At 45.0% G+C, this 27,473-nt stretch overlaps 1 protein-coding gene across 3 annotated transcripts in view; it reads left to right on the top strand.

Moving 5' to 3' along the window:
• Positions 1–27,473, top strand: part of LOC129707191 (engulfment and cell motility protein 2) — a 129,158-nt gene that overhangs the window by 57,195 nt on the left and 44,490 nt on the right. For 2 of the 3 annotated variants that reach the window (XM_055652011.1, XM_055652009.1), the window contains exons 4-9: positions 8,173–8,245; positions 8,510–8,560; positions 10,767–10,936; positions 12,564–12,584; positions 14,402–14,501; positions 23,242–23,393. In XM_055652011.1, the coding sequence (XP_055507986.1) occupies positions 8,173–8,245; positions 8,510–8,560; positions 10,767–10,936; positions 12,564–12,584; positions 14,402–14,501; positions 23,242–23,393 (567 nt within the window). The remainder of the gene's footprint in view (positions 1–8,172; positions 8,246–8,509; positions 8,561–10,766; positions 10,937–12,563; positions 12,585–14,401; positions 14,502–23,241; positions 23,394–27,473) is intronic. The other variant, XM_055652010.1, reaches the window with a different exon arrangement.

Genomic DNA, 27,473 nt, shown 5'->3' with positions numbered 1-27,473 from the left:
GTTGGGGAAGATCTGGCAAGTGATAGCTGGATGCCGGTGAAGGGGGGTGGGGGGGGGGGTTGACTGGAAAACCAGTAGAGTGAGTGACAAAAGCCAGAGGTGAAAAGGAGACCAAAGGGTGTCAGATAAAGAAAGAGGAGGATTGAAATATAAGGTGGATGGCGGGATGTGGGGAGGTGTCGGATTATGGATGGCGGGATGTGGGGAGGTGTGGGATTGGGGACAAGTGGAAAGAAGGAGGTTAAAAGTGAAATATGGATTTTTTGAATGAGAGTTCAGTGTGGGGAAAGGGGCAGGGTGTCCAGGGTGATGGGAGATGGTGAAAGAAATGGGGTGGGGGTGGAGGCATGTGAGCCTGTCGCATCTGAAAGGGCTGCTAGGGTTTCTCATCTGGAAGTACGACTGGGGTACAAGCTGCCTGTGCTCCCAATGTGGCCTCCTTTAAATGACCATATATTTGAGTCCCATGTTTCCCTTTTATTTGTCCTCTCCCACCACACCCGTTGCCATGGATATCTATCCCTTACACCTCCCCTTTCCTTATCCAACACTCTTGTGTCTCCTTTTCACCTGTAGCCTTTGTCACTTACTGCATCCATCTGCCAATTTACCCCCCCCCCATCCCCCACGTATCCTCCGACCACTTGCCGGGCTTTGCCTCATCCCCACTCCCCTATTTCTAGCCTTCTCCCCAACTCCATCAGTCTGAAAAGGCTCCCGTCCCAAAATGTCATCAGTCCGCTCCCTCTTTGTTTGCTGCCAGACCCATTGAGCAATTTTGTTTTATCGTCTATTTGAAAGGCATTACTGCAGCAAAAATGTGCTTAGATGCTGAAATCTGTCAGCTCACGGCTTGAATCCAAACCTGCTGTGATGTTTAATTTTTATACCTTTTATCTTGCACACTCTACATGTGTTGTATTATGTGAATGTAGAAAATCGCCCCATAATTAGCTCCAGTTTCTTTGTACCTTGACAATTTGCTGTTTTTCCTCAATTTATTATCAATTGGTTGCACTCCTGTTACATAAAGTCGCTTTCTGCCAATTTTCCCAAATCCTAATTCCCTAGGATTTGGAAAGGAAATTCCAGACCTTTTGGGCCTCCGAGAGAAGAAAATGTTGGATGTTGATGGGCGTGATGTAATGTGATGCCCCTAGTCACCGCTTACCACATAGAATGGTGCCTTGGGTAAAATGCCCATGGGTTTGCTGCCAGCTGAATTGTAACCCAGAGCATTAGAGCTGAAGAAGAACATTTGGATGTGTTGCCTGGTTGGTGTGGAGAGAGTTGGGAAAGTGGAGGGAGGGGGGTGTTGGGACCAGGAGGTGGTGGTTGAGACGAGAAGGGGAGATGGAGAAATTTGGAAAGTGGGTCGTCATCATCAGCCTCGCAACTGAAATTCAAAACGTTCCTAATTGCATACAGTGACTCGTTTCAGGGCCAGTTACTTGTATCTCTTGATAGCTGATAGTCGCTTTTAACTTCACGTTTGTCCCTTGTTTAAAAGACTGCCCAACAGGGTTCTGCCGCTGCGTGATTACTCCCAAGGCAACTGGATCGTAAATCTCCCTGCTTTTTTGGTGCCGTGGACCTTTCTATCTCTGTCTCCCTTCTTCCTACCTCAAGATCCTTTTCAACCAAAGTTATTTGTCAAATATTGAAACTGCTCTCCATATCTGATGCTGGATGCTGTTGAATGAGTAATTGGAGGTTCTACCACATTAAATTGGCTCTATAAATGAAAGTTACCATTTTTATACCTTTTTATGTCCATGAACCAACCCACTTTGCGTGCTGTTCAGGAAGAGACCACACACAAGAAGGAATTTAGTTCCCAGTGGCCCACTGCTGTCAGAGCCAAGCCATCTAGACTAATGCAATCTAATTTGTTCCAGCCTGCAATCATTGAGTGAGAGATGGATGGGAATTGTAAAAGCAGTGATTAACTCCAGCACTATTGTCTACATTTGCTTTTTTCAATGTAACCTTAACCCAAGTCTGTGTGTGGGAAGTACGTTTATTCAAGCTGGTGAACATTACTGAATGTTCGTGCATCTCTGGAGAAATCCCTGTGTGTGTGTGTGTGCTCCAGGTTGTACTGCTCTCTGTGGTGCTTTCTGAACCCTCTGATCTCAAATCTGGAGCGGATAATAGGGATCCCCTATGATAGGGAAATAGCTTGCCGATGGGGAACCAATCTGTGAAATAGTGTAACTGATGAGACGAGTGGCCCAAGGATAGCTATGGTCTGTAGAAAGAAGAAAGGGGCTGATGGAATGAAGGAGAATTTTAGCCAAGCGTGAAGTAAAGGAATGAATAAGAATTGTAGATTTTCTCATTTATCGTCCCATTATACTCATCCTGGATCCTTGGTTTAGGTTTATTATCGTCATTTATACCAGTGTACAGTGAAACGCTTTGTTATGCAAGCTACCCAAACAGATTGGATGTATTCTGCATAAATACTATCAAGTCAAACTCAAGTACAATAGTTGAGGTAAAGGGGCAAAATACAGTGAGAATATAGTTCTCGGCATTGTAAAGCATCAGTTCCATGGACTAAGTCAATGTCCACAATGGAGTAGTGGTGAATCGAACAGTACCCTAGCTAATGAAAGGACCATTCAAAAACCTGACATCCGGGAAAGAAGCTGTTCCCGAGCCTCTGTACCTTTTTCCATTCTGGATTAGAGAGGCGGAGGAATAACCGAGGTGGGATAAGTCTTTGAGCATAAGAGCTGCTTTTCCGAGGCAGCGTGAAGTGTAGATGGAGTCAGTGGTGGGAGTCTGGTCTGTGTGATGAACTGGGCTACATCTACAAGTCTGTGCAATTTCTTGCAGTCTTGGACTGATGGCCCCGTCCCACAGCACGAGTTAATTCCAAGAGCTCTCCCGAGTTTGCCCTGATTCGAACTCGGAGATTTACTGTAATGGTACTCGGGGCTCTCGTGGACATTTTTCAACATGTTGAAAAATCTTCACGAGTCTTCCTGAGCTTACCTGCCATTAGTGAGTCTTCCCGAGTACCTGCCGTTAGCGTTACTAGCCGCTAAGAGACGTCCCCGAGCTCCGACGTACCCGCTACGTTCATTCTCCATGCTGACCACAAATTTGATTTTTTTAAAACTCGGGAGAGCTCTTGGAATGAACTTGTACCGTGGGACAGGGCCATGAGCTGTTCCAACATCAAGCCGTGATGCATGCAAGCAGTAAGCTTTCTATGGTGTACGTGTGGAAATTTGTAAGTGTAATTAGAGACATTCAAAATGTCTTCAATATCCTGAGGAAGTAGAGGCATTACTGTGTCTTCTTGGCTGCAACTTGCTTCAATGTGGTTGGCCCATGATAGATCATTGGTAATATTAATGAAGCTCCCAACCATTTTCACTTTGGCACCATTGATGCAGATTGGGGCTTGTACTCCACCATGCTTCCTGAAGTCGATAACGAGCTCTTTGGTCGTGCTAACATTGAGGGAGAGCTTATTGTCCTTGCACTATGATACTAAGTTCTCTATCTCCTTCCTGTACGGTACCTTATTTTCCCACCAAGTACCTATCCAATTTTCCTTTCAAATAATACATTTGAATCTGCTTCAACCACCTTTTTAGGCTTCCAGATTGTCATTTTTTTAACGAGCAGTTTCCTCCTAAGATTTTAGAATCACAGAATCGTAACAGTACAGCAAGAGGCCATTCAGCATTTAGAATCCATATTGGCTCTCTATGGTGCCCTTTGTTTTATTATTTAGCAAATTGGTGATTCCACTGGTTAGTGAGTGCAGTTCACATATTGATCGCTTGCCTCTGATTGCGTTACGAATCATAATAAACCTACCTCTTTATTGATTCATTGACTGATGGAAGCAATATTCTGGCTGGCCCCTCATTGTTTTGAACACCTTCTACATCTCTTGGCCTTCTCAATGGGAAGGTGGAGTATCCCAACTTTGCAGCGGAAGCTTGTTTACACTTGGGGTTGGGACACTTTTTCTGACCTGTGCTATCACCTCTCCATGTTCTCCAGAGGTGCTATCTAACCCACTGAGTTACTCCAGCAATTTGTGTCTTTTTTTGGGGGGGGGGGGGGGGGTGATCATTGTCACTTTACTGAGTGTCTGAGGTTTGTGCTGTCTGGAAATTTTCAAATTATTTCTGTGTACGTTCAAATCCAAGTCATTAACATATACTGTGAAAACCAATAGTACTTGCACTGACCTTTGAGCAGCATTACTCTGTATATAGCTCTTGCTGTTGGTCCTATTGCAAATCATCTCATCTCTCAGTCCTCTGGGAACTGAACTCTTTATTGTGACCCTTATTGATTTTGAGCATCTCTGCAAAGGGGAACAACTCCAACTTGCCTAATCTTGCCAAGTAACTAAACGCCTTGTCATTGGCAACGTTCTGCTGAATCACTTCTGCCTTCTCACCATTGTTATAATGTTCTCACCCCAAAATGGAGCATGGGCCATGACTTGTAGCGCCACCACCCTCTTTCCCACTATTTCCCTCCCCTGCCTGTTAAGTTTCCAGTCCCAGTAGATCCTTTACCCTAGCACAAGGATGCAATGGAACTTTTGTGCCAGTGGTTGTGGTTTTACCCGACTCACTAGATCTTGTTATCTGACACATACATGGAGATGCCCTGGAGCAACTTGCCCAAGGCTTTTGTCTTTCCTTGGCTGCCATGAGCTCAATATTTGTTTGAGAATGTCAAACTAGGAGATGATTCCTGCTTCCTATCCCATTTGGTGGTTACCCCCCTTAGTTTTACTGAACATTCTGCAGCACCACAATGAGCAACTCCTAGAATCTCTTTTCTTTCTGTCAGCTGATCCTCGAGCTCTAGACCTGTAGTTAAGTTTGAGCAATTGGTCGTACTTTCTACATGCCTGTTTATCCAAGGCCTACTACATTATACACCACTGAGGTGAATTTGGTATGTTTATAGCAGTCTACATAAGCATTGGTTTATTGTTGCGTAATGGGACAAAGCTAGATATCATGACAAAGTGATTTTGTTCGGCCCTAATGGCTGCCGTGAACCTCCCTTTGTTGACTTGGGTCCACTGGCAGTGTTCGTAAAGCCAACAGTTTTAAACCTGGGTTTTATGATGGACAGTGATTTTAAATTGGATAAACAAATAGGCCCAGTGGTTAAGTCCAGCTTCTTTCACCTAAAGAAGCTGGCAAAGGTGAAGCCCATTCTCTAGCGGCAGCATTTTGAAACAGTAATCCATGCCTTTATTACATCTCGGCTGGATTACTGTAACGCACTCTACTCTGGAGTTTCACGAGCTTCGTTGGCTCGTTTCCAGTTGGTCCAAAATGCTGCCGCTCGCCTTTTAACCGGAACTCGAAAGAGGGAGCACATTACGCCAATTTTGGCCTCCCTTCACTGGCTCCCAGTGCACTTTCGAGTTCATTTTAAAATTCTTTTATTTGTTTTTAAATCATTGAATGGCCTCGCCCTGCCTTACCTCTCTGAGCTGCTCCACCTATATGCTCCTGCCCGGTGCCTCAGGTCAGCGGATCAGCTGCTCCTTGAGGTACCAAGGTCTAAGCGGAAGCTCAGAGGGGATACAGCCTTTTCTGTTGCTGTCCTGGCACTTTGGAACACCTTGCCGCTGCAGATCAGACAGGCCCCTTCACTGTCCATCTTTAAATCCTCCCTAAAAACTCACTTTTATTCACTGGCTTTCGACACTGGCTGAGACATTGTTCCTGTTTTTAGTGCTTTTAATGTCTTTTAATTTTTACTGTTTTTATAGTCCTGTCGTCTTAATGGTTTTAGTAATTCGTAATAACTTTTTGTTGACTTCCCCTGTACAGTACTTTGTGGTAACTGATGTTGTCTAAAAGCGCTTTATAAATAAAGTTATTATTATTATAAAGTTATTATTATTATGACATGGGTTGGAGGAGGAGAGGGGTGAAGAGATATTCCAGTGTTTAAGGTTGAAGGAACCATTATCAATTGAAGGGACAAAAGGAATCCAGTCACGGGATGCTGTGGAGGGAAGGGTGCAGGAACTAGCTTCACTATTGACCAACCTGGCTGTGCCTGGTCCATTGCCCTGGGACACTGCAGAGCAACGGAGGAGCAGGCTGCAGCATTGCTGAGATGGAAGGGAGCTGAGTTACCTTTGCAGTTTGTGTGTGATGACCCATGATGCTAATTACTGTGGAGGAGATGTTGAGGATTAAGAGCTGGAGAATATTTCCTTAGTGTCAATGTCCTCTTAAAAAATATATATATATTTTCACCCTGGTTTTGACTGGATGTTATCAGAGTAATTAGTGCTCAAGGGTGGTTAGTAGCATCTGTTTTTTTATTATTCGACGAGCCAAAGCAGGTGACTAGAGTTGAGGACAAGGTTTATTGTAGACCAGCTGGAGTGACAGACAGGTCACTCATTTTCCCATGCTCCTGATTGTTGTATACTGGTGATGTATAGTCATTATGTTGTCAGCTAGTGGTAAACTATTAACCAAGTAATTACATTTAGGCTTACTGTTACTGATAACCAACTGTTAAGAGTTACTGCTGTTTATTACGGTTGATCACTGGTCCATGTGACTTTGTGTCGATTTTTGGTTATTATTATTATTGGGTATGCGTCACAATATGGTTTTGGAACAGCTCTGCCCAAGACCACAAGAAATTGCAGAGAGTTATGGATGTAGCCCTATCCACCGCATAGATCAACCAACCCACTGTCGACTCCATCTACACATCACACCTTGCGAAAGCAGCCACCATATTCAAAGGTAGACAAAAGTGCTGGAGAAACTCAGCGGGTGCAGCAGCATCTATGGAGCGAAGGAAATAGGCAACGTTTCGGGCCCGAAACGTTGCCTATTTCCTTCGCTCCATAGATGCTGCTGCACCCACTGAGTTTCTCCAGCACTTTTGTCTACCTTCGATTTTTCCAGCATCTGCAGTTCCTTCTTAAACAACATATTCAAAGGCCCTTTTCACCCCAGCCGTAGCGTCATCTGCCTGACGGGTAAGGGTAGAAGAAATACAATCTTAAAAGCACGTACCGTACGTTTCAGGAGTACAGTACATCTATAGAAGTTGGTAAGAGTCATATTTACACCTTGAAGCTCTTGACCATCTCCAATACAGTACCATTGATATTGATTGGAGCAATTACTTGAAGTCAATAACTACGTCCTTCGTCTTGCAGGCAATGAGGCGGAGGTTGTTGATAAGAATCTGTTTCTCACAACGTTTTCTCTCCTTCAACTTTGTACTCCACCTTGCCATCATTTGGGATGCAGTGCACCACAACGGTACCATCTGCAAACCTGTAAATGGAGTTAGAGCAGAATTTGTTTGCACAGATATGAGTGTATAAGCAGCTTCGTAAGGGGTTGAGAATTATGGAGGATGCTTTGTCACCTAGCCTCGCTGGTTGTGGTCTATGGATTAAAGTCAAAGGATGCTAATTCCTAGGTCCAAGATTTGGAGATAAATTTGTTTGAGATTATGGTGTTGAAGGTGGAGCTGATGTGAAAATGTCCTTGTTATCTAGATGTTCCAGGGAGGGATGTAAGGCCAGGAAAATAGTGCCTGCTGTGGATCTGTTAAGACGATGGACAAATTGTAGTGGATCAAGTGTATCTGGGAGGCAGGAGTTAATGTGCACCATGACCAGCCTCTCAAAGCACTTCACGATGATAGATATCAGAGCCACTGGACGGTAGTTATTAAGGCAAGCTACTTGACATTTCTCAGGCAGGTAGTAGTTGGTTTAATGAGGGTGGAATCTCAGAATGGAGTACGGGGAGGTTAAAGATGTCCACAAATGTTCCTGCCATCGGGTCCATGCAGGTTCTGTGGATACGATGGGGTCCGGGTTCGTTGCTTTCCTTCCATCTGGGTTAATTGCTTTCCACTAATTTACTCTGACATTTGCAACACTGACCCATGGGTACAGATGTACCTGAAGCAGTCGGGGCGGATGACATCATTCAACGGATCTTTTCAAAAAAGTGTAGAATGCATCAAGCTGATTGTGGAGGAACATGTCGCTGCCAGCTGTACTGCCTGGCTGCATTCTTAGCCTGCATACCTTAGTTAATACTCTTGGTGGCAAATTACAATGTTGCCTGCAGAAGTTGATGGCTCTCCTGTGACGTAGTTTGTTTTCATTTGCAGGTGGTCCTTGCCAAACCCAGAACACTACACACTGCGTTACGCTGATGGGACTCAGCTGTACATCACCGAGAAGGTCAGTCCCCCCCCCCCGCTCTTACATTCGTACCAATTTACATAATCCCTTGAATATAATTTTCTTCAGTAACTTAGTAACAATCATTTCATGTGCAATATAAAGAAGGATGCGCTCATGCACCATCCATCTCTTTCTTGAATTGTTCCCAGATTTCCCCTTTTTGGAACTGTACATCAATTTTTAGGCAAAGAGGTAAAAATTTCACTGTTCTTTTTAACGAGGTTTCCTTTTTTTTCTCCCCCTCTCTCTCAACCTCTCTAGACTCGCAATGAAATCAAAAATGGGACTATTCTGCGGCTGGCTATCTCCCCAGTGAGTATTCATAATGGTGACGATGCATCTTCTCAGAGATGGTAACAATGAAGGGGCAGTTTTGGGTCACATTAGCCTGCTGCAACCGTGGGATCTGAGGCACATTGGATATTGGACTGCGCCTCATTTAGATGAGACTCGTGAGTTTCCAGATGCCAGATCTTTGTTCCTGTGATTCCAGATTGGTTTTATCAATAGTCAGTCATGCTATTTAAAACTTGGAAAATTGCTCACCTTATTTATGTGCATCGTCTGAAAGACCGGAACCATCAAAATATGGATATTCAAAAGATCAAGGAACAAAGTTCAGCATTGTGCTGTGCTGAGGGGATAGAATTACAGTTGAAGCATCTGAAATGTTGCCAGAATCTATTCTTGTTGACTGATCACATGAGGGCAAGATTTAAAGAGGCTGCTATTGTCACCGCACATCATTCAGGAGCCTGTTGAGAACACTTAGGACTTGCAGGATAGGGCCATTGTGAGGGAGGCCTTAACCTTTCGGGAGAGGAGGAATCCGTTGGCCTGCTTCCTGAAGGGCAGATATGTCAAATATAGAAACTGATAATACCAGCCAAATGCATAACTTTTGAGAGGGTGTGTGTGTGTGTGTGGAAGTCAGGCATGTAATATGGAAAAGTGTGGAAGCTTTGTCATTGCTCATTTTTGCAGCGAAAGATATTTTTGGTTGTAGAGCTTGAGATGCTGAGAACATCGATGCTCCTAGTGCAAGATTAGTAAAGGGCCTGTCCCACTTGCGTGTCCTTGGCACGCAAATTACGCGACCTCGTGCTCGCGTTGAGCCGAGACGGTCGAGCGAAGGTCACATGATTACATGCGTACGCATAGGTGTCTGGAGCGCGTGACGTCATTTGAAGATGGGCACAAAGTTGGAGTAACTCAGCGGGACCGGCAGCATCTCTGGAGAGAAGCAATGGGTGATGTTTCATGTCGAGACTCTTCTTCAGTCTGAAAAGTCTGAAATTTGCGAGCCACGTACGCGCAAGTGAGACGGGCCCTTAAGTCTGGCACACAGGTCTAGCAAGTACTCTGCGCCTCGCATTCCACTTGGATACACAACTACATGAACATTGAATTCTCCAAATTTAGGTAACCTTTAACTAATCCCCACCCTTCTCCTCCCATTTATCCCACCTGGAATCCCACCTATTTCTTACCCCCTCGTTATTTTCCTCCCTCTGGCTTCACAATTCACAGCTCTTCAATTTTGTTTTACACCTGTTTTTATCACTGGCCTTTGTTCCAGCCATCTGCCTTTCAAAAACGTCCCTCGCCTATTACCTGCCATGCTGTCTCCTGCTTCTCTCCTCTTCCAGCTTTCTTCTCTCTCTCTCTCCCCCCCCCCCCCCCAACCCCAACAATGTTTGAAGAAGGGTCACTCTCAACCTGAAAGTTAACCTATTCACCTCGGCATACCTGACTGCTGAGTTAGTCCAGCACTTAGTGTCCTTCGGTGTATTAACTAACATCTACATTAGGAAACAAGAGTTATCTCTGATTACGAGGAAAACTGAACACAAAAGTGAGGAGGCAGCGTGTATTTACATAGACATCAGTGAGACCACAGCTGGAACACAGTGAACAATATTGGCCTCCTTATTTAAGGAGTTAATGCAGTGGAAGCATTTTGGAGATGGTTTACTACACTAATGCCAGGAATGGGCATGTTTTCTTTTTGAGAAGAGATTGGGCAGGCTAAGCTTGTGCCTGCTGATGTTTGGAAGAGCAAAGGGAACTTGGATGAAACATGTAGGTTTACGAGGAGTCTTAACGGGGTGGATGTGGAGAGGGTATCTTTTCTTATGGGAGAATCTAAGGCGCACTATTTTCTAATAAGGTATCACTTAATTTAGACAGCAGAGGCAAAAATATTCCTTTCAGATGTTCCTCAAAGGGTGGTGGAAGCAGTTTTTGAACATTTTTAAGGCAGAGTATGGGAGTACAGTAAATGAAGATGGAGCTAAGATTACCGGCCGGTTTGCCATGATTTTACTAAATGGGGCAGGTTTGATGGGCCGACTGGACTAACCACTCCCTGCTGCTTATTTGTCAATAATGGGATGGACCTCTATGGTGTTATGTGGTTGACATTTTTTTGTTTAAATTGTAATCTTTGATTTTGAAGAAGATGGTTAAAGTGATCTTTAGGGATTTTGATGAATCCTAACCCAACTCTTGTCCATAGAATCGTGCAGCCCGTCAGCTGTTGGAGAGGATCCAGTCCTCGTGCCTGGACTCGCGACTGGATGCTCTGAAGGAGCTGGCCAAGCTCTCAGCCGATGCCACCTTTGCTACTGAATTCATCAACATGGAAGGAATTTTTATCTTGATGTTGCTGGTGGAGAGTGGAACCAAGTGAGTTGCCTTTTTTTTTGTTCAATACATTGTAATGCTGAAGTGAAGCAGTTATTTGGAGGTTATTCTGAGAGAAGATGTTCAATGGGGAGGTTATGGTAATAGTTATAAGGAGAGCTATAATGAACTTGAAACTACAGGACATAGAATTGAGGTTATTAACAAAATTAGTCTCGAGATGAGGGAAAAAAATTGTTCGTTGGTGATTTCTTATAATTTGGGACATGCTGTCTGAATGGATGTAGATGTAGACTCAGCAGTAATTTTTGAAACCGAAATAATAAGCACCAATGAATGACCGGTTTTAGGGAATGTGCGTTGGTATAACCAGAAGGCTAAACGTAAACACCTTGAAGGAACAGTGGATGTGCTGTATGAGCCCATGCTATAAATTGGTTATAGCCTTCTGAGCACATTGCAAACAGTCTTCATTCTCACTTAAACCATGGGCATCGATGCCTTGAGTCGTTATAGAGAACGTCCTTTAGCTAGTTACCGTGCCCAATGCTTGTCAAGCAAAACATCTTCTGCAAATGGCGATCTGCCCTGGAAGCATCCCTTCTTGTGTCATGGTGCCGACAACGACCCCTTGAAACCAACATGCTGCATCCTGTGCATTCAGTTGCTGGTTTTCGCACGGGCTCCTTTTGGTTAAAGTAGCCTCCAATCACTGGCAGTTTTGTTAATCAACCCAGTTGCTGTGCAGCAGTATGCTGCCTCCCTTCAGTAGCTTCCTGAATTTGCTGTTTACAATCAAACTCATTCAGAAGCTTTGGCATCACGATGCTTTGGTTACATGGCTTCTAATCTTCTGGAAAGTGGACAGTAACATGGGATCACCTTGTCTTTCCTGAGCCTTAAAATTATCTTCTTATAAGGGTAATTTAACAGGCTAACCATTGGCTGAGCAGCTTACTCTGAAGTTAGCTGTTGACTTAAAGGGCAGCACGGTGGCGCAGCAGTAGAGGTGCTGCCATACAGCGCCAGAGACCTGGCTTTGATGCTGACCACGGGTTCTCCCCGTGACTGCGTGACATTTCTCCCTGTGCTCCGGTTTCCTCCCACGCTCCAAAGACGTGCGGGTCTGTAAGTTAATTAGCTTCTATAAATTGTCCATAGTGTGTAGGATAGAACAGGTTTATGGGTGATCGCTGGTCGGTGTGGACTTGGTTGACCGAAGGGTCTGTTTCGACTCTGTATCTCTAAACTAAACTTTGAAATCTAAACTTTGACTAGATCTAGCTTGAGATGAAGTGGATAACTAGCTGATTTGGAGGACTTGTGTATTCCATGTTGCTGGATTGCTCTTGCCATGGCATAGAATGAACCCCTGGTTATTGTTCCTTGCACAGCCTCCCAGACCATGTTTCTGGGATGATCCTGTGAAGGGTAGAGAGTTGATTGCCATGAACTCTATGTATGACAATAATATATTGTGGAAAACAATCCAAGTGCATGAACTCCATGCTGTGTCTACTATGACAGTGTTGGTTAGACTTCAAGAGAAGCAGTGAGTATTGTTATGGATTTGTGGATGAAAGTGAAAAGTAAATATTGCCTGTTCCTCCTTTCTGGTCTGTTCTAACACCAAGTATCCTCGTTTACCTCCTTTGTCCATCACTTCAAGCAACTTGCTGGATAAATTCAGGTAAATGATGCTCTTGTGTGAAACTATTGAGACGTGCTTGGCTGTTTTGCTTCACCCTCATTGGATAACCACTTGTATCAACATTAAATAGTCATGTTGCTTTATAAGTAATCGACAGCCATGGCCATGTTAAAGAGTGTAACATTAACAGTCATGTCCCATGGTAAATCCGACGTCCTTCACACCATCCTGAGGTGAAATATCATAAACAGCTGAATAGCTGCCTGCCGACTGGTCTTTGTTTATTGGTTGATTTGTCCAAACCCTGGTGTGTACCTTGAGGCGACATGGGTTCTAATCATCTGGAAGGTGGTCAGTGACGTGAGATAATACTGAACATTAAAAATATCCTATTACAAGGGTGATTTGACAGGCCAACCATTGTCTGGGCAGTTTACTCTGAAGTTACCTATTGACTGACTGAGCAGTATTCACGAGTCCTGTCTGATTGTCTGCTCTCTGTCTGTAAATAGTGTCATTGTCGTATAGCATTGAAACAAGCCCTTCAGCCCACTGAGTCAGTGTTGCCCATCAAGTAATCATTTATTCTACTAACCAAGGGTCAGTTTACAGAGTAAAGGGTCTGTCCCACCAGCATGCGACGAGCGCGACCAAACCGGAAGCGGGGGCCGCGCGGAGGTCGAGTGACCCCGTACGAGTTGACATGAAGTTCGAGCGAAATCCACGGGAAGTTTGCGTGCGACGTACTGCGTCATGACGCTATGTACGGCGTTGAGACGCTGCGCACGCCCGTCGAGGCGGTGCGTATAGCCTCAATGCAGCTGCAGGCTGTTGCCGCGCGGAATTTTTTGACAGCGTCAGTTTTTCGGAGCCCCGCACGATGTCGGGACCAGCTCCGCACAACTCCATACGGCTGGCGATCGAAGTGGGACCGGCCCCACGAGGCCATACGGCTCAAGCGACCACGTCAGGTCGCGCTTGCCGCATGCAGTCGCATGCTCGTGGGACAGGCCCTTTATCCTACCAACCTGTATGTCTATGGGAGGAAAAGGGAGCGCCCAGTATAAGCCCACATAATCGCAGAGAATGTACAAATTGTAAAGGGCACTGGCGATCAGGATTGAACAGTCACCGAGCTGTGAGGCAGCAACATAACCTCTGCACCACTGAGCCCCTACAATGTAGGTGACCTCTAAGAGAAGCAGCTTGTGCTTGTAGATTTCTCTGAGCAGGCAGATCAGATGCTATGTAAAATCCCATAAACACTGGTAATCAATCAGAGCCGAAGACTTCTAGTTATTATCGTGGTGGGCGACGATTGACAGGTGATTGGATCGGGTTGATTAAAATGTTCTAAGAATTTGTTAGGTTAGGCATATGGGAAATTATTTCCTGTAATATGATGATCAAGATCAAAGGGAGGGTTGCTGGCCGTCGGAATAAATAGTTGGTTCTCACTCAAAATGAAAATATTTTACAGTTGGAGCAAAGTCTCTAGATGGAGAAAGTATTCAACCCCGGATGTTTGACTACTGCTCTGTATGCACCACAATTGAACTGAAGGCCGTCAGTGTGAAGGCAGAATTGAACAGAGCTGCCATGAATGGCTCAAGATGGCAGTATCTGCATCGTGTATCTCCACAGTCGGGGCAGGTCTTGTCTGTTTGGATCATTATCTGTGTTGGGTAATGCATTTCCAGCTGGGTAGTGTAGATTGGTGAAGGTTGTCTGATTTTCACACAGGATGGTGTGATCACTGCTGTTGCTTTCATTCATTGATTGAAGAAATTGGATGTACTGTAACTGACTAGTTTCTGTGTGTTGACCTTTGAAATGTTTTGCATGTTTCATTGCAGCTTTGGGGAAATGCTGGCCTTCACACTGACGGCCTTCCTGGAGCTCATGGACCACGGTATCATCTCCTGGGATATGATCTCCACTGCTTTCATCAAACAGGTCAGAGGAATGAGAGTGAGAAGGAGACTAATTAACTGATCATGAGGTTAGCTTCCTGTTCAAGATTCACTTTGCCCTTAGTTTATTGAGTTGGTCAAACATGGGATTTATCGCTGACTATCAATTAGTATTGTCATTATTCATTCTTGCGATTGTTGGAAGAAAATATTTGAATTTCATGTCTTGCAATACCTCAAAATGCCAAATGTTGTGCAACTAATGAAGTACAGATATTCCCCGACTTACCTAAGGGTTACGTTCTGTGAAGCCTTATGAAAGACAGATTTTACATGTTGGAATCACCATCCCCTGCCCGACATAACTCTAGTATTAAGCTGCCTCCGGGGCACTTTCTGTAGCCCACTGCCTCCTGGGTTTCACTGTCGCCATTGCAGGCTTAAATTCCATCTCGGCCCTGGGCCACTTCCTGCTGCATGCGGCCCTCTGGGTAAGCACCTCTGCCATTGCCTGCTTGTTTCCAATGTAAACTTGAGCGTCTGGAATCTATTTCCAAAAGGAGTGGTGAAGTTAGAAATATACTCCATAGTTAAATAGTACCCATAGATATATATATACTTGAAGCCATGATCTGCAGAGTTGTGAAGCCGGTCCTGGAAGACCTAAGAGCTCAATCTCAATTGCCTTAGTCTAGTACAGCCTGGGTCAGAAACGTTCCATTATATTATAACTCTGGCTTTATGTATTCTTGACCTTGGGACTTGGTGTTGTCAATCCAAAATGCTTTGCATTTATGATTTATTAGCTCCTGCCCATTCTCACGGTACCAATACTGGTGTTTTGTGGTTGACAAGCTGTTTATTAATGATCCACAGCAACACACATAGTGAAGAGCAATCTTGATTTCCACAGGCAAACAGGAACATTCAAACAGCAGAGAGAGAGGGGACTTTTAAACTTCTGTTATGCTAGTGGCCTTGCCGAGTTAGTGCAAAGTGTAGGTGGAGTCAATGGAAGGGAGGGTGGTTTGCACCGGTGTAGGACTGTGGTCGGGGGTCAGATGCCCCCCCCTATTTTGAGAGGTGGGGGACAGCCAGCACACACATACGGGCCCACAACCAGCGCAGACAAGCAGCGCTAAACCCAGCTCAACTCTGCCTGTCCCGCCAGGAAAACCTACAGCCCTGCCTGGGCTTGCGGGAAATATGGCCCAGACTTATAGCTAGTGCGGAGATGCAGCACTGGTGTTCCGTCAGTCCAGGTAGGGCTGTAGGTTAACCCGGCAAGACAGGCAGAGTTGAGCTGCATTTAGCGCTGGATTGAGCCTGCGAAGCCTCGTGCGCGTGTGTGTGTGAGTGCGCATGCGCGTGTGGCCGCCAATAAATTGTGTGTCCCCCCTGTACCCTGGTCCCCTCCATATTTTGATAGTGATTTCCATGCCTGGTTTGCACGATGTCTTGGGCCACATCCACAACTCTGCAATTGCTTGAGGGCTTGGATGAAGCTGTTCCCAAACCATACTGGGTCAATAAAATGTTTCCGCAGCACATCAGTAGAAGTTGGTGAGGGTGGTTGGGGAGGCTGAACTTCATAAGTCTTCTAAGGAACTTTTTCCCATGTTGGCCATTCTTGTGGTTAACATCTAAAATGACTAGATCTTCACTGGTGCTGAAGGAGGTTGGGTGTCATGTGGCTAGAATCAAGGAGTGTCTTCGAGACGGAGGGAGATTCACTCTGTACCTTTGACATACTCAGCCTCAGTATCAACAACTCGAAGGCTATGTCTCTTGAAGTTGTTTCTGATGCGTTGTTCCCTGGGGTTCTCACTTCAATGAGCCAACATTTGTTTGTTTTTGTTGATGAGCGAGTATTGCTGGTGAACTCCTGGCAGGAAAACCTCAGATTGGGCACTGAATATTTTCATCCTCCAAAGAACGCTTTTAATCCTGAAGCCAGTACTGTCTGAAAATTCTGGTTGGAATTGTGGGGGAAGGGTGTGATGACTGGAGGTTGGGGGAAAAAATATCCACAAGCTCCATGTGAGATGTTCTCATCAGCCAAGATAAATGAAGCCTTCAGAGTATAAAGTTGATTAATGGGATTGTTGGTTTAAAAACCAGGAGTGGTTTTGTGTCTGAGCAAATGAGACCAATGAAGGAATTGCCACAATCAAACGTTTAACCTCGAGGGTTTGTAATTCCCACTGACTCTAATCTTTACTTGCTGTGACACAAAGAGTTATTGCGGCTGGAAGCAATTCCAGACTCCCTGTCTTCTGGGGGATCTCTAGTGCTTGCTTCAGCCAAGAGATCCTGTTCCCACGACCTGATGGCACAGAGCCAGTGAGTTAACTCATTTTATGCTGTGTTCTCCCCACTGCCCTGAGCATGTGTGCACTACTGCTGTTTAATGACCCACCAAGGCATTCCTTCTGAACAGGTGAGGAAGAAAATGGAAATGCTGGACAATCAGCCTCAATACAGAAACTGCTGAATTACAGCTGTGTTCATGTGTGTGATTACAGGCTAATGCTTTGATGTAAACTCTTGGTAAGAATTCACTTCAAAATTAAAACTGAATAAGAGATAATCATACTTATTTTGCCATACTTATTTGGGTGGAATTGAGCCTTTTTGCATGGCAGCGTAGAGGGGGGAGTACATGAATTTTTTTTTCATTCACACAGATTATAACTCTACTTGCTCTCACTCACTAGCCCATAAGTTCAGGCAGGGTCAGGGAGAGAGGAACCATGTGTTCTCATGGTCCCGACACTACAGTTCAGTTATTGTACCTTCTCCACCCTCTGCTTTCATAAACTCTCAGTACTCATCTTGAAATTTTAATTGCAGAGTTAAAATCTTGAACTGGGTCATTCTGAGCAGTCGGGAGATCTGGGTCATCCTAGATTGTAGGAAATGACAATCCATTTGGTTCCATGTCTGTGTGGGACTGTGTCTGTGTGGGAGATTTAATTTCCACACAGACTTTGTTTGCCATCACTGTGTGTTGTGTTATATTGGCAATATATTTATCAGACTATTCTGGACATCTGATTAGCGCTGATGATTCTGAGAAGAGTCATTCATTTTAATCTCATTCCCCTATTTTGATATTTCTCTTCTCGTGCAGTTTTTCGACGTCACCGTTACAATAAGTAAGGGTGACAGTGGCGTGGCTGGTGGAGCTACTGCTTTGCAGCACCAAAGATCAGAGTTCAAATTGACCTCGGGTTTTATCTTGTGGAGTTGGTACGTTCTCCCTGTGACCATGTGGGATTCATCCGAGGCTCCAGTTTCCTCCCACATACCAAATTCGTGCTGGTTTATAGGTTAATTGTCTGCTATGAATTGCCTCGAGTACTTAGGGAAAAGATTAGAAAGTGGAATAGCATAGAACGAGTGTGATCAGTGGTCGGCATCAACGTGGTGATCCAAAAGGAGCTATTTCCAAACTGTATCTTTCCATTCAAGAGTTGGGTCCTTGAAATAAGTGGGAAAAACTTGCAGGGAAAAAACGACCAAGTGTACCGTTGAATAGACATACTTATTGGTGGGTGTGTTTATTCTTTACCATCGCCTCCATCCCATGCCCCCTTCATTTATTTGTCATCTTACCTCACTCTAACACACGTCCGCACTCGGATCCCCTCTCCAGTTCCCCCTTTTTACTCCTGGATTCTTCCCACTCTTGCTGTCGTGGTTTCCATCTCTTTCTCTTCTCTTCATTCCTCTTCCACACTCTCTCACCTTCCTATCTGTCTTGTTCCGTCTGTTTTTCAGTCAGTGGTTTCTCCATCCCACTGTGTTCCGTGCAATGCCATGAGAATTGTCGAGGGTGCGAGATCCTCTATCATCAGCAGTGGGTCACACTGCAGCTGAGTGTTGAGGTTCGCAGGTTTTCATGTCACACTCTGGGAACGTGCTGCATGGTTTAATTAACATCAGCCCTGCCTTGTCCTAATTGGTGCTGACAAACTGTGCCTGATTAATGCTGTTTGGTTTTCCAGGATTTCGGACTGTAGTCATTCATTTTTGGTGGTTGAGTAACTTGGAGCACATTGAGAGTGCGTCTGGTTTGAGTACAAGCAAGAAGAGAGCTGGTTACACAGCCCAGTGGCCTGCCCTAAAGAGGGAAAGCAGAGTGCCACTGTGTTGTGCCTGTGTTGTCCACTGGTGTTGAGTGGCCCAGCCAAGCAGTATTCTTTCATTGAAGATAGACACGAAATGTTGGAGTAATTCAGTGGGTCAGGCATCATCTCTGGAGAAAGGAATAGGTGACGTTTCGGGTCGAGACCCTTCAGACTGAGAGTCAGGGGAGAGGGAAACTTGGGATATGAAAAGCTACAGAACAAATCAGCCAGCACTCTGGAAAGGTGGAGCCCACAATGGTCCATTGTTAGGTATTGAAGAGGTGAAAACTAAGGCATACACACAGTGAATCAGTTCTATGTCTATGTGAGGACAAGGAAACACCCAGGATGAACCCACATGATCGCAGAGAATGTCCAAATTCCAACAAAGAGCACCAGAGGTCACTGAGCTGTGAGGCAGCACCATAACGTCAGTCAGATGAAGGGTCCTGACCCGGAATGTTGCCCATTCTTTTTCTCCAGAGATGCTGCCTGACCTGCTGAGTTACTTCAGAACTTTGTGTGTCTCTCTTTGATCTGTGGTGGAAGGACAATGTTCAGGTTGGAGATCTGTGACCAGTGAAATTCTGCAGTGATCTGTGCTGGGACCTCTGCTGTTTGAGATGTATGATTTGGATGTGAACATAGATGGGTTGGTTAGTAAGTTTGCATGTGTCACCAAGATTGCTGGGGCCACAGACTGTGAGGAAAGTTGTCAAAAGTATGCAGCTGGATTCTCTCACTGATTGAAGTGTATAAAATAATGAGAGGCATAGATGGGATAGACAGTCAGACCTTTTTACCTCCAGGATGCAAAAATCAAAAACTTTATATTTTAAGGTGAGAAGGGCAAAGATTAAAGGAGATGTGCGGGGCAAGTTTTTTTAAACACACAGAGGGTGGGAGTACCTGAAACACGCTGCTGGAGGTGGTAGTTGAAGCAGATACGATCGCATTATTTCAGACTTTGAATAGTCGCAGGGATATGGATTATGTGCAGACAGGTAAGTGTTGGTCTTAGCATCATGTTTGGCACAGACATTGTGGGCCGAAGGGCCTGTTCTTTATCTGTACAGTTCTATGTTCACACTCTGTTTTAATAATCGTACAGTTCAAATCCTTATCTTTGCTTCCAAGCCTGATTCCTTCCTGATGCACCCATTCTTACCCTTGCTTTTCTTTCCTTGACTTTATTTTCTCTCTGCTCCTGCCTCTTGTGGTCACGCCTTGTGCTCCCTGTCCTTTCTGTAGTTATATTAAATTGTCTCCCCTGTTGACTGGACATTTAGAAAATTGACCGGGCATTTACAAAGACGATTCTGCTCAGACCCCTGGGCGATATTTATCTTTGTTTGAGAAATAAATTATCACAAAAACATCTTTATTTGATGTACCTTGTGCACAATTTGTCAGCCATGTCGCTTTCCCTCCACCATGTCAACAGTATAAAATTGATTGTGAGCGGTAAATTGCTTTGGGATGCTCTGGGACTGTAAAACACAGTCTGGTTTCTGCAGACTGAGGAAAATCAAAATGATTCCAATTGCAGGGTGTTTTTGGACAGCTCTTCTCCATTCCGGATTTATTTATGGTGCTCTGCAGTATTGAGCATTGCCATATGTTCTGTTTGTTTACTGTGGTGATGCAAAATAGCCACAGAGAATGTTTGACTGGTTTGTATCTGATCCACATACCAGTTATAAAAAATTCTAGGATGCTGTTAAAATTTGTTCTTAATTTGTGTATGTTGCCAACATGGCCCTCAATCAATGTCCATCTCTAATCCCTCGCCAACGATCGTTGAGAGCCCATCTCGTTGGTGAATCTGATGTCTCATTCAGCCCATCCAGCTGAAGGGCGGTGGATTTCTTTTCTTGAAGGAGACGGATGTGTTTTTAGAACAGACTTAAGGGCCTGTCCAACATGGCCGTCATTTACGCAGCAGGCCTGTAGTGACTGTCGCGCGTGCCATCATGCGCCCGCACAGCCGTCTGGAGTGCGTGACGTCATTTGAAGATAGACACAAAATGCAGGAGTAACTCAGCGGGACTGGCAGCATCTCTGGAGAGAAGGAATGGATGATGTTTCGGGTCGAGTCTGAAGAAGGGTCTCGACCCGAAACTTCACCGATTGCTTCTCTCCAGAGATGCTGCCGGTCCCGCTGAGTTAGACACAGAATGCTGGAGTATCTCCAATCGTTTTGGCCCCGCTCTGGGAGTAGGAGTGGGGGCGGATCCGGATCCGAAACGGCCATGAGCCCCAGGCCGAGCTCGGCGATCGTTTCCCTGCTTCTGCTGCTGTTGGACGTGAGACGTGAGACGTTGCGCCACGCCAGGGCCTTGGGCCTGTCCCGCTTTGGCCGTCCGTTACGTGACAGGCCGGTGGCGCGCGAAGATTTTGTGCAGGACGAAGTCCACGCTCCTCCACACTCCATGCGCCCGTCCCGCGCTACCCACGCGCTACCCACACGCTAGCAGGTCGTGTAAATGGTGCGCGAATGACGGCCAAGTGGGACAGGCCGTTTAGTTTAATGACTTCCAGAAACAAGAGAGACTGCAGATGTTGCAATCTGGAGCAAAATATCAACTGCTGGAAGAAGTCAGCAAGTTGAACAGCAAATGGATGGTCGACATTAAGATTTGTAACCTTGTATCCAGACTGGGAGTGTAGAGGTACAATGAGCAGCATATAGAAGTGAGCGGGAGCGTGTGATGCAGGCTGTGAGGTGATGGGTAAACAGGCGAGTTGAAAGATGATAGGCAGATGGAGTGTAGGAAAGAACCGCAGGTGCTGGTTTACACCGATCATAGACATAAAATGCTGGAGTAACTCAGTGAGACAGGCAGCAGCTCTGGATGGGTGATGTTTTGGGACAAGACCCTTCTTCATGCAGATGGAACAAGGTGGTGGGGTAGTTGGGAACATGACCAAGGAAGAAACCCAGGTAGATATGTGTGGGCAGACGGAATCAACAGCAAAGAAGTTGGCAATGAGGGAGGAATGGGCAAAGTGAATAAAAGGAGAGTGATCAAGGTGGGTATGGGGAATGGAACATCCTCTCCCCTTCCCCAACTGGCTCCATCAGATTGTTTTCTTATCTTTCCATCTATTAGCCTCTGCCTCGCAGGTCCCGCTCCCTTCTATGTACTAATTATCTTTCTTCTACACTCTGTCCTGATGCAGGTTCTTCATCCAAAATATCGACCATCCCTTTCTATCCAATTCTATGCCAAATTTTTCCAGCAATTTCTTTTTTTTTTTCTGGCTACTGCTATTATTTTTATTTGTACTGGATTTATTTTCATTAGTTTAATTCTGTCTCCTATCCTCAACCTGCCTACCCCTTGTGGAATGGTACAGACCTCTGCAGACACACCTGATATTTGAAACACAATGCCACTGCACCAGCCCTGTCCAGCTCGCCGTCTGTAGGTTAGGTCATCATTTGCTCAAGGACTGTCTACTGGCTTCTATCCATCAAATTGAATGTGTTTTAAATGGATGTTAATTCCAAATGTTAATAACTTTCACAATGCTGGGGTGTCTGTCTCTGTGTTGCCTCTTTGCTTGAGTGACCCTGGGAATGTTAGATTTAACTTTCTCACTCCCAAATAAGGGACAAAAGGTCAAAATAAGGGACAAATTCCCGACGGCAATTCGTTGACCGACTCGTCTGTGGCTGGGTGAATAATGAGTTGGCCCGGGTGCTGGACTGCACACAAAGCCCAGCCGGCGGGCCAGCTGAGGAGTTTTGGCCCGGGCGCCAGGCTTTGCGCGTGACATCGCAGTAAGCGAAGGTTGGACAGCTGGCCGGGCTGCCGACCGACGGGGCCATGGGCGAGGCGCTGCTGCTGCACTCCATGGGCTGCACTAGCTTGGGACAGGTGAGGTGGGGCCAGACGCGACGCGACGCTCTGACCCGACAGTCCCCTCGACCTGAGTAGTAGCAGTCAAGTACGGGACAAGGGCGGTCCTGTATGGGTCAAACCAATTTAGCCCGATATACGGGATGTCTCAACTAATACGGGACAGTTGTCAACCCTCGTTAGATTTGACCCTAGGGGAAAGAGTAAACAAACTGGGCCGAAATACTCCAGAGTTGAAAAATGTCCATTTTTTTTCAGTGTAATGAACTAAGTTCTTGAGGGGTTTGACTGCTGGTCTTTTCCCTGTCTAGGGGGTTGAGAACAAAGAGTTACTGTCTCAAAATAAAGCCATTCAGGATAAAAATATTTCTTCACCCTGGCAAAATCCTGGAAATATCTAAAAATCTAATTAGTTGCTGAGTCGGTTCCAGATAGAGTGGTAAACTATTAGATGTTAAATAAGAAAAGAGAGATAGGTTTAGTGTGGGCAAGTGGATCTCTATAGAAAGATCGTTCAGCCATAATCTTACTGTATAGCAGAGCAGACATAAGTGACGGAATGGCCTGTATTCTTATCCAAAACTCTTCTATGTTCATGTATTTATCCCTGTTCCAAATTATGCTCAAATTAAGTATTAAATGGAACCAGCATCCGCAGTTCCTTGTTTCTACACTCCACTCTGGGAGTTCAGTACAGTCAGTCCAGTGGAACATTTAACCCACTTGCACTTGTGTATTTGGCTATTGGTTCCTACCATTCACGGGGAAATGTTTGATTCCTCAGATTGCAAGCTATGTCAACCAAACGACGGTGGATGCTTCCATCCTGCAGAGGTCTCTGGCCATTCTAGAGAGCATGGTGTTGAACAGCCAGAGCTTGTACAAGAAAGTGGCCGAGCAGATCACTGTGGGACAGCTGATTGCACATCTTCAGGTGTAAGTATTACAGAGCTTGCTACACCAGTCTAGATTGGTGCACCTTGAATCCTGGCCAAAGATATAACAAAAATCCTAAGAGTTCTTTTGGGAATGGCTGCGTACATGTTTGTTTCCGCGACTGCATTTCTTGTTTTGGAGATGATGCTTGTTTTGTCATCTCACTGTGATGAATGCTTCTCATTCGTATACTGAAAATGTATGCCCACCTGCCCAAGAGTGATTTGCTGCTAAACAAGAAGCCTTGGTGAGTCTTGTCCGAAGATAGACCGGTTAAACATAATCCTGGAGTAACTCAGCGGGACGGGCAGCATCTCTGGAGAGAAGGAATGAATGACGTTTCGGGTCAAGACCCAAGAACTAATACGTCACCCATCCCATCTCTGCAGAGATGCTGCCTGTCTTGCTGAGTTACTTCAGCATTTTGGGTCTATCTGCTGTTGCTTCCTACCAAACCGGATAGACGAGCTGTGGGAATAAGGATTTAGTGGAGGACACTGCCACCTAGTGGCACTCTGCCATTGACAATGCACGGACACATTTCAGATTAACCTGTGTAGGAAGGAACTGCCTGCATTAAACCGAAGATAGACACACAAAGCTGGAGTAACTCAGCGGGACAGGCAGCATATTTGGAGAGAAGGAATGGGTGACGTTTCGGGTCGTGAACCTTCTTCCTCCAGATTAACCTGTTGTTGTCACACTAAAGAAGAAAATAGAAAAAGCACAATCTCGTGGCCTACTGTCTTGCATTTCTTGGGATAGAATTCTGCGCTTTTATCCTTTTTCAAATATTTATCTAATTCACATTTTAAAAGTTACTATTGAATCTGTGTCCAGCATAGTTTCAGCCCTGGTATTCCAGAACATCGTAACTCTTTTCTAGAGAGAAAGAGAGTTCAAGAGAGTTTTATTGTCATGTGTCCCTGATAAGGCAATGAAATTCTTGCTTTGCTTCAGCACACCAGAACATAGTAAGCACGAATACAGAACAGATCAGTGTGTCCATATACCATTGTATAAATATATACACACATGAATAAATAAACTGATAAAGTGCAAATAAACAGATTATTGACTATTAATGTTCAGAGTTTTGTCTGAGCCACGTTTAATAGCCTGATGACTGTGGGGAATAAGCTGTTCATGAACCTGCAGTCTTCAGGCTCCTGTACCTTCTACCTGAAGGTAGTGGGGAGATGAGTGTATGGCCCGGATGGTGTGGGTCCTTGATGATACTGCCAGCCTTTTTGAGGCAGCGACTGTGATAATCCCCTCAATGGATGGGAGGTCAGGGACTCTTAACTCCTCTGTTCTCCTAGAAACCCTGGATTTGTGTGGCTCTAAGCTTTACTTGGGTGCAATTCATATGAAACTTAAGCAAAAGCTTCCTTGAGGTCCAGGTTAAATGCATCATTGGCAGTTCATCCTCTGCAGTATCAAAGTGGATTGGAAGGTTATTGGGCCAGGGCTTCCCCTTTACATCCAAGCGGTTTGTTTCTTGATGAATTATTGATTTTTAGATATGGATGCAAATTTAAGGCTTAAGAATAAGACGTGGTTTTTTTTCGCAAGTTTGTGGGAGTACTGAGAGAATGCTGAACTGCAGGCGAGTCATTAACTAGATGTCTCTGCAATCTTTTGAAGATAAATAAAAAGTTCTGTAGACTGTTCAAAGAAGGGAAAGGTAGATTTCCAACTATCCAAGAAACAGAATTAGTACCGGAGCACCTCAAGGCTGCGTGCTCAGCCCCCTGCTTTACTCACTCTATACCCATGACTGCGGTGCCGGTCATAGTGCGAACTCCATCATCAAGTTCGCTGATGACACCACTGTGGTTGGACGAATCACAGATGGGGACGAGTCAGAGTATAGAAGTGAGATCGAGCAACTGACCAAACGGTGCCAGCACAACAACCTGGCTCTCAACATCAGTAAGACCAAGGAAGTGATTGTGGACTTTAGTAGGGGAAGGATGAGGATGAGGATAAAAAATCCTGTTGATATCAACATAATCGTAATTTATTAGCCAAGTTTGTTTTGCAATATACGTGGAATTTGGTTTGCCATACAGTCATACCAAAAAAGGAACAAGACACACAACTACATAAAAATTTGACATAAACATCCACCACAGCGGCTCTTCCACATTCCCCACTGTGATGGAGGGCAATAAAGTATTATCTTCTTTCCTCCATTCCTCCTGTGGTCAGGGGAGTCGAACCATCCACAGCCGGCGATCGAGCTCCCGCATCGGGACGGTCGAAACTTTTGGAGTTCCCAAAATCGTCCTTAACCAGGGATTGCGAGCTTCATGATGTTAAAGTCCGCAGCTCCCACAGGTTGGAGCACCAAAGGCCGACCCCTGGCAAAGGAATCGCCCGCTCAAAGTTGTTAAAGTCCGCAGGCTCCACAGTTGTGGAGCTCTAGAAGTCCCAAACTATAGGCCGCCAACTCCACGATGTTAGGCTGCAGTGTGGATGGAGATATGACACAAAAAAGTTGCACCTCCGTCGAGGAACTCCGTGGACTTTGGTAGGAGAAGGATGAGGACCCATAATCCTGTTCATATCAATGGGACGATGGTGGAGAGGGTCAATAACTTCAAATTCCTGGGCGTGCATATATCAGAAGATCTTTCCTGGACCCAGCACACCGATGCAATTGTAAAGAAGGCACATCAGCGACTCTACTTCCTGAGAAGATTACGGAAATTCAGCATGTCGAAGAGGATTCTCCTAAACTTCTACAGGTGCACAGTAGAGAGCATTCTGACTGCTTGCATTGTGGCCTGGTTCGGCAACTTGAATGTCCAGGAGCGAAAAAGATCACAAAAAGTTGTGACCACTGCCCAGCCCATCACCGGCTTTGACCTCCCCACCGTCGAAGGGATCTATCGTAGTCGATGCCTCAAAGGCAGCCAAAATCATCAAGGACCCACACCATCCTGGCCACACACTCATCTCACCATTGCCATCAGGAAGAAGGTACAGGAGCCTGAAGACTGTAACGTCCAGGTTCAGGAACAATTTCTTCCCCACAGTCATCAGGCTATTAAACACAACGAATAAGCTATGAGCTCTGAACTGCAAAATACTATTTTATTATTTGTTATTTGCACTATATTTGTTATTTATTGAACTTTTACTTTTTTTCCCATTATATACAATGTTTCCATATTCACATATTCTGTTGTGCTGCAGCAAGTAAGAATGTCATTGTCCAGTCCGGAACACATGACAATAAAACACTCTTGACTTGACTCTTGACAGAACTGCAGATGCTGCTTTACAAAAAAGAATGTGATCTGTGGAGAACATGGATAGGTGATGTTTTAGGTCAGAACCCTTTTTCAGAGTTATTGTGGGGGGAGGAAGAAAGGTGGAAGAGAGATAGGGCAGGCCAAAGCCTGACATAATAGGTTGATACAGGTGAGTTTGATAGGCAGTTGGTTGGACAAAGGCTAAAGATGAAAAGACTGAAGGTGTGAGGCGAGAGGTTTGAAAAGTTGCACATTGTGAAGCTAGATGAAAGAATGTAGGGGAGAAATAGATGCGAGTTTTGGCAGGGCAAAGGGAAGGGGGAGGGGAGGGAGGTTTAGTTTCATATCATTGGCGAGTTCAATATTCATACCATGTAACCCAACCGTATAAACGTTGAGTGTAGGAGGGAGCTATAGAAGCTGGTTTACACCGAAGATTTGTGGACACAAATTGCTGGAGTAACTCAGCGGGTCAGGCAGCCATTCTGGAGAAAAGGAATAAGTGATGTTAAAGGTCGAGGCATTTCTTCAGACTAAGAATTCTCCAGTTTTAGGGAACTGAACCGCCCCCACTCTTTTTGTATTTCCCCCAATTATCTTGGTCAATAATCAACCCATGTCACTCTAGCAGATAGTGTGGTCATCTATCTCGCGACTGTTCCTGCAGCTGTGCTCTAGGAACATTGATCATCAGTCTTTTCTATCTATGGTGACTACATTTAATTTTTTTTTTTTAAAACAGGCAGCTTTCATTTGTCCAACTTTCCTTTCATTTGTAAATCTATTGTGATGGATTCTTTGGATTGCAGGTTTCAAA

This window comes from Leucoraja erinacea, chromosome 21 (assembly GCF_028641065.1).
Source record: "Leucoraja erinacea ecotype New England chromosome 21, Leri_hhj_1, whole genome shotgun sequence".
NCBI lineage: Eukaryota > Metazoa > Chordata > Chondrichthyes > Rajiformes > Rajidae > Leucoraja > Leucoraja erinaceus.
The sequence above is the reverse complement of the archived record's forward strand: the minus strand, read 5'-3'. Positions and strand labels throughout refer to the sequence as shown.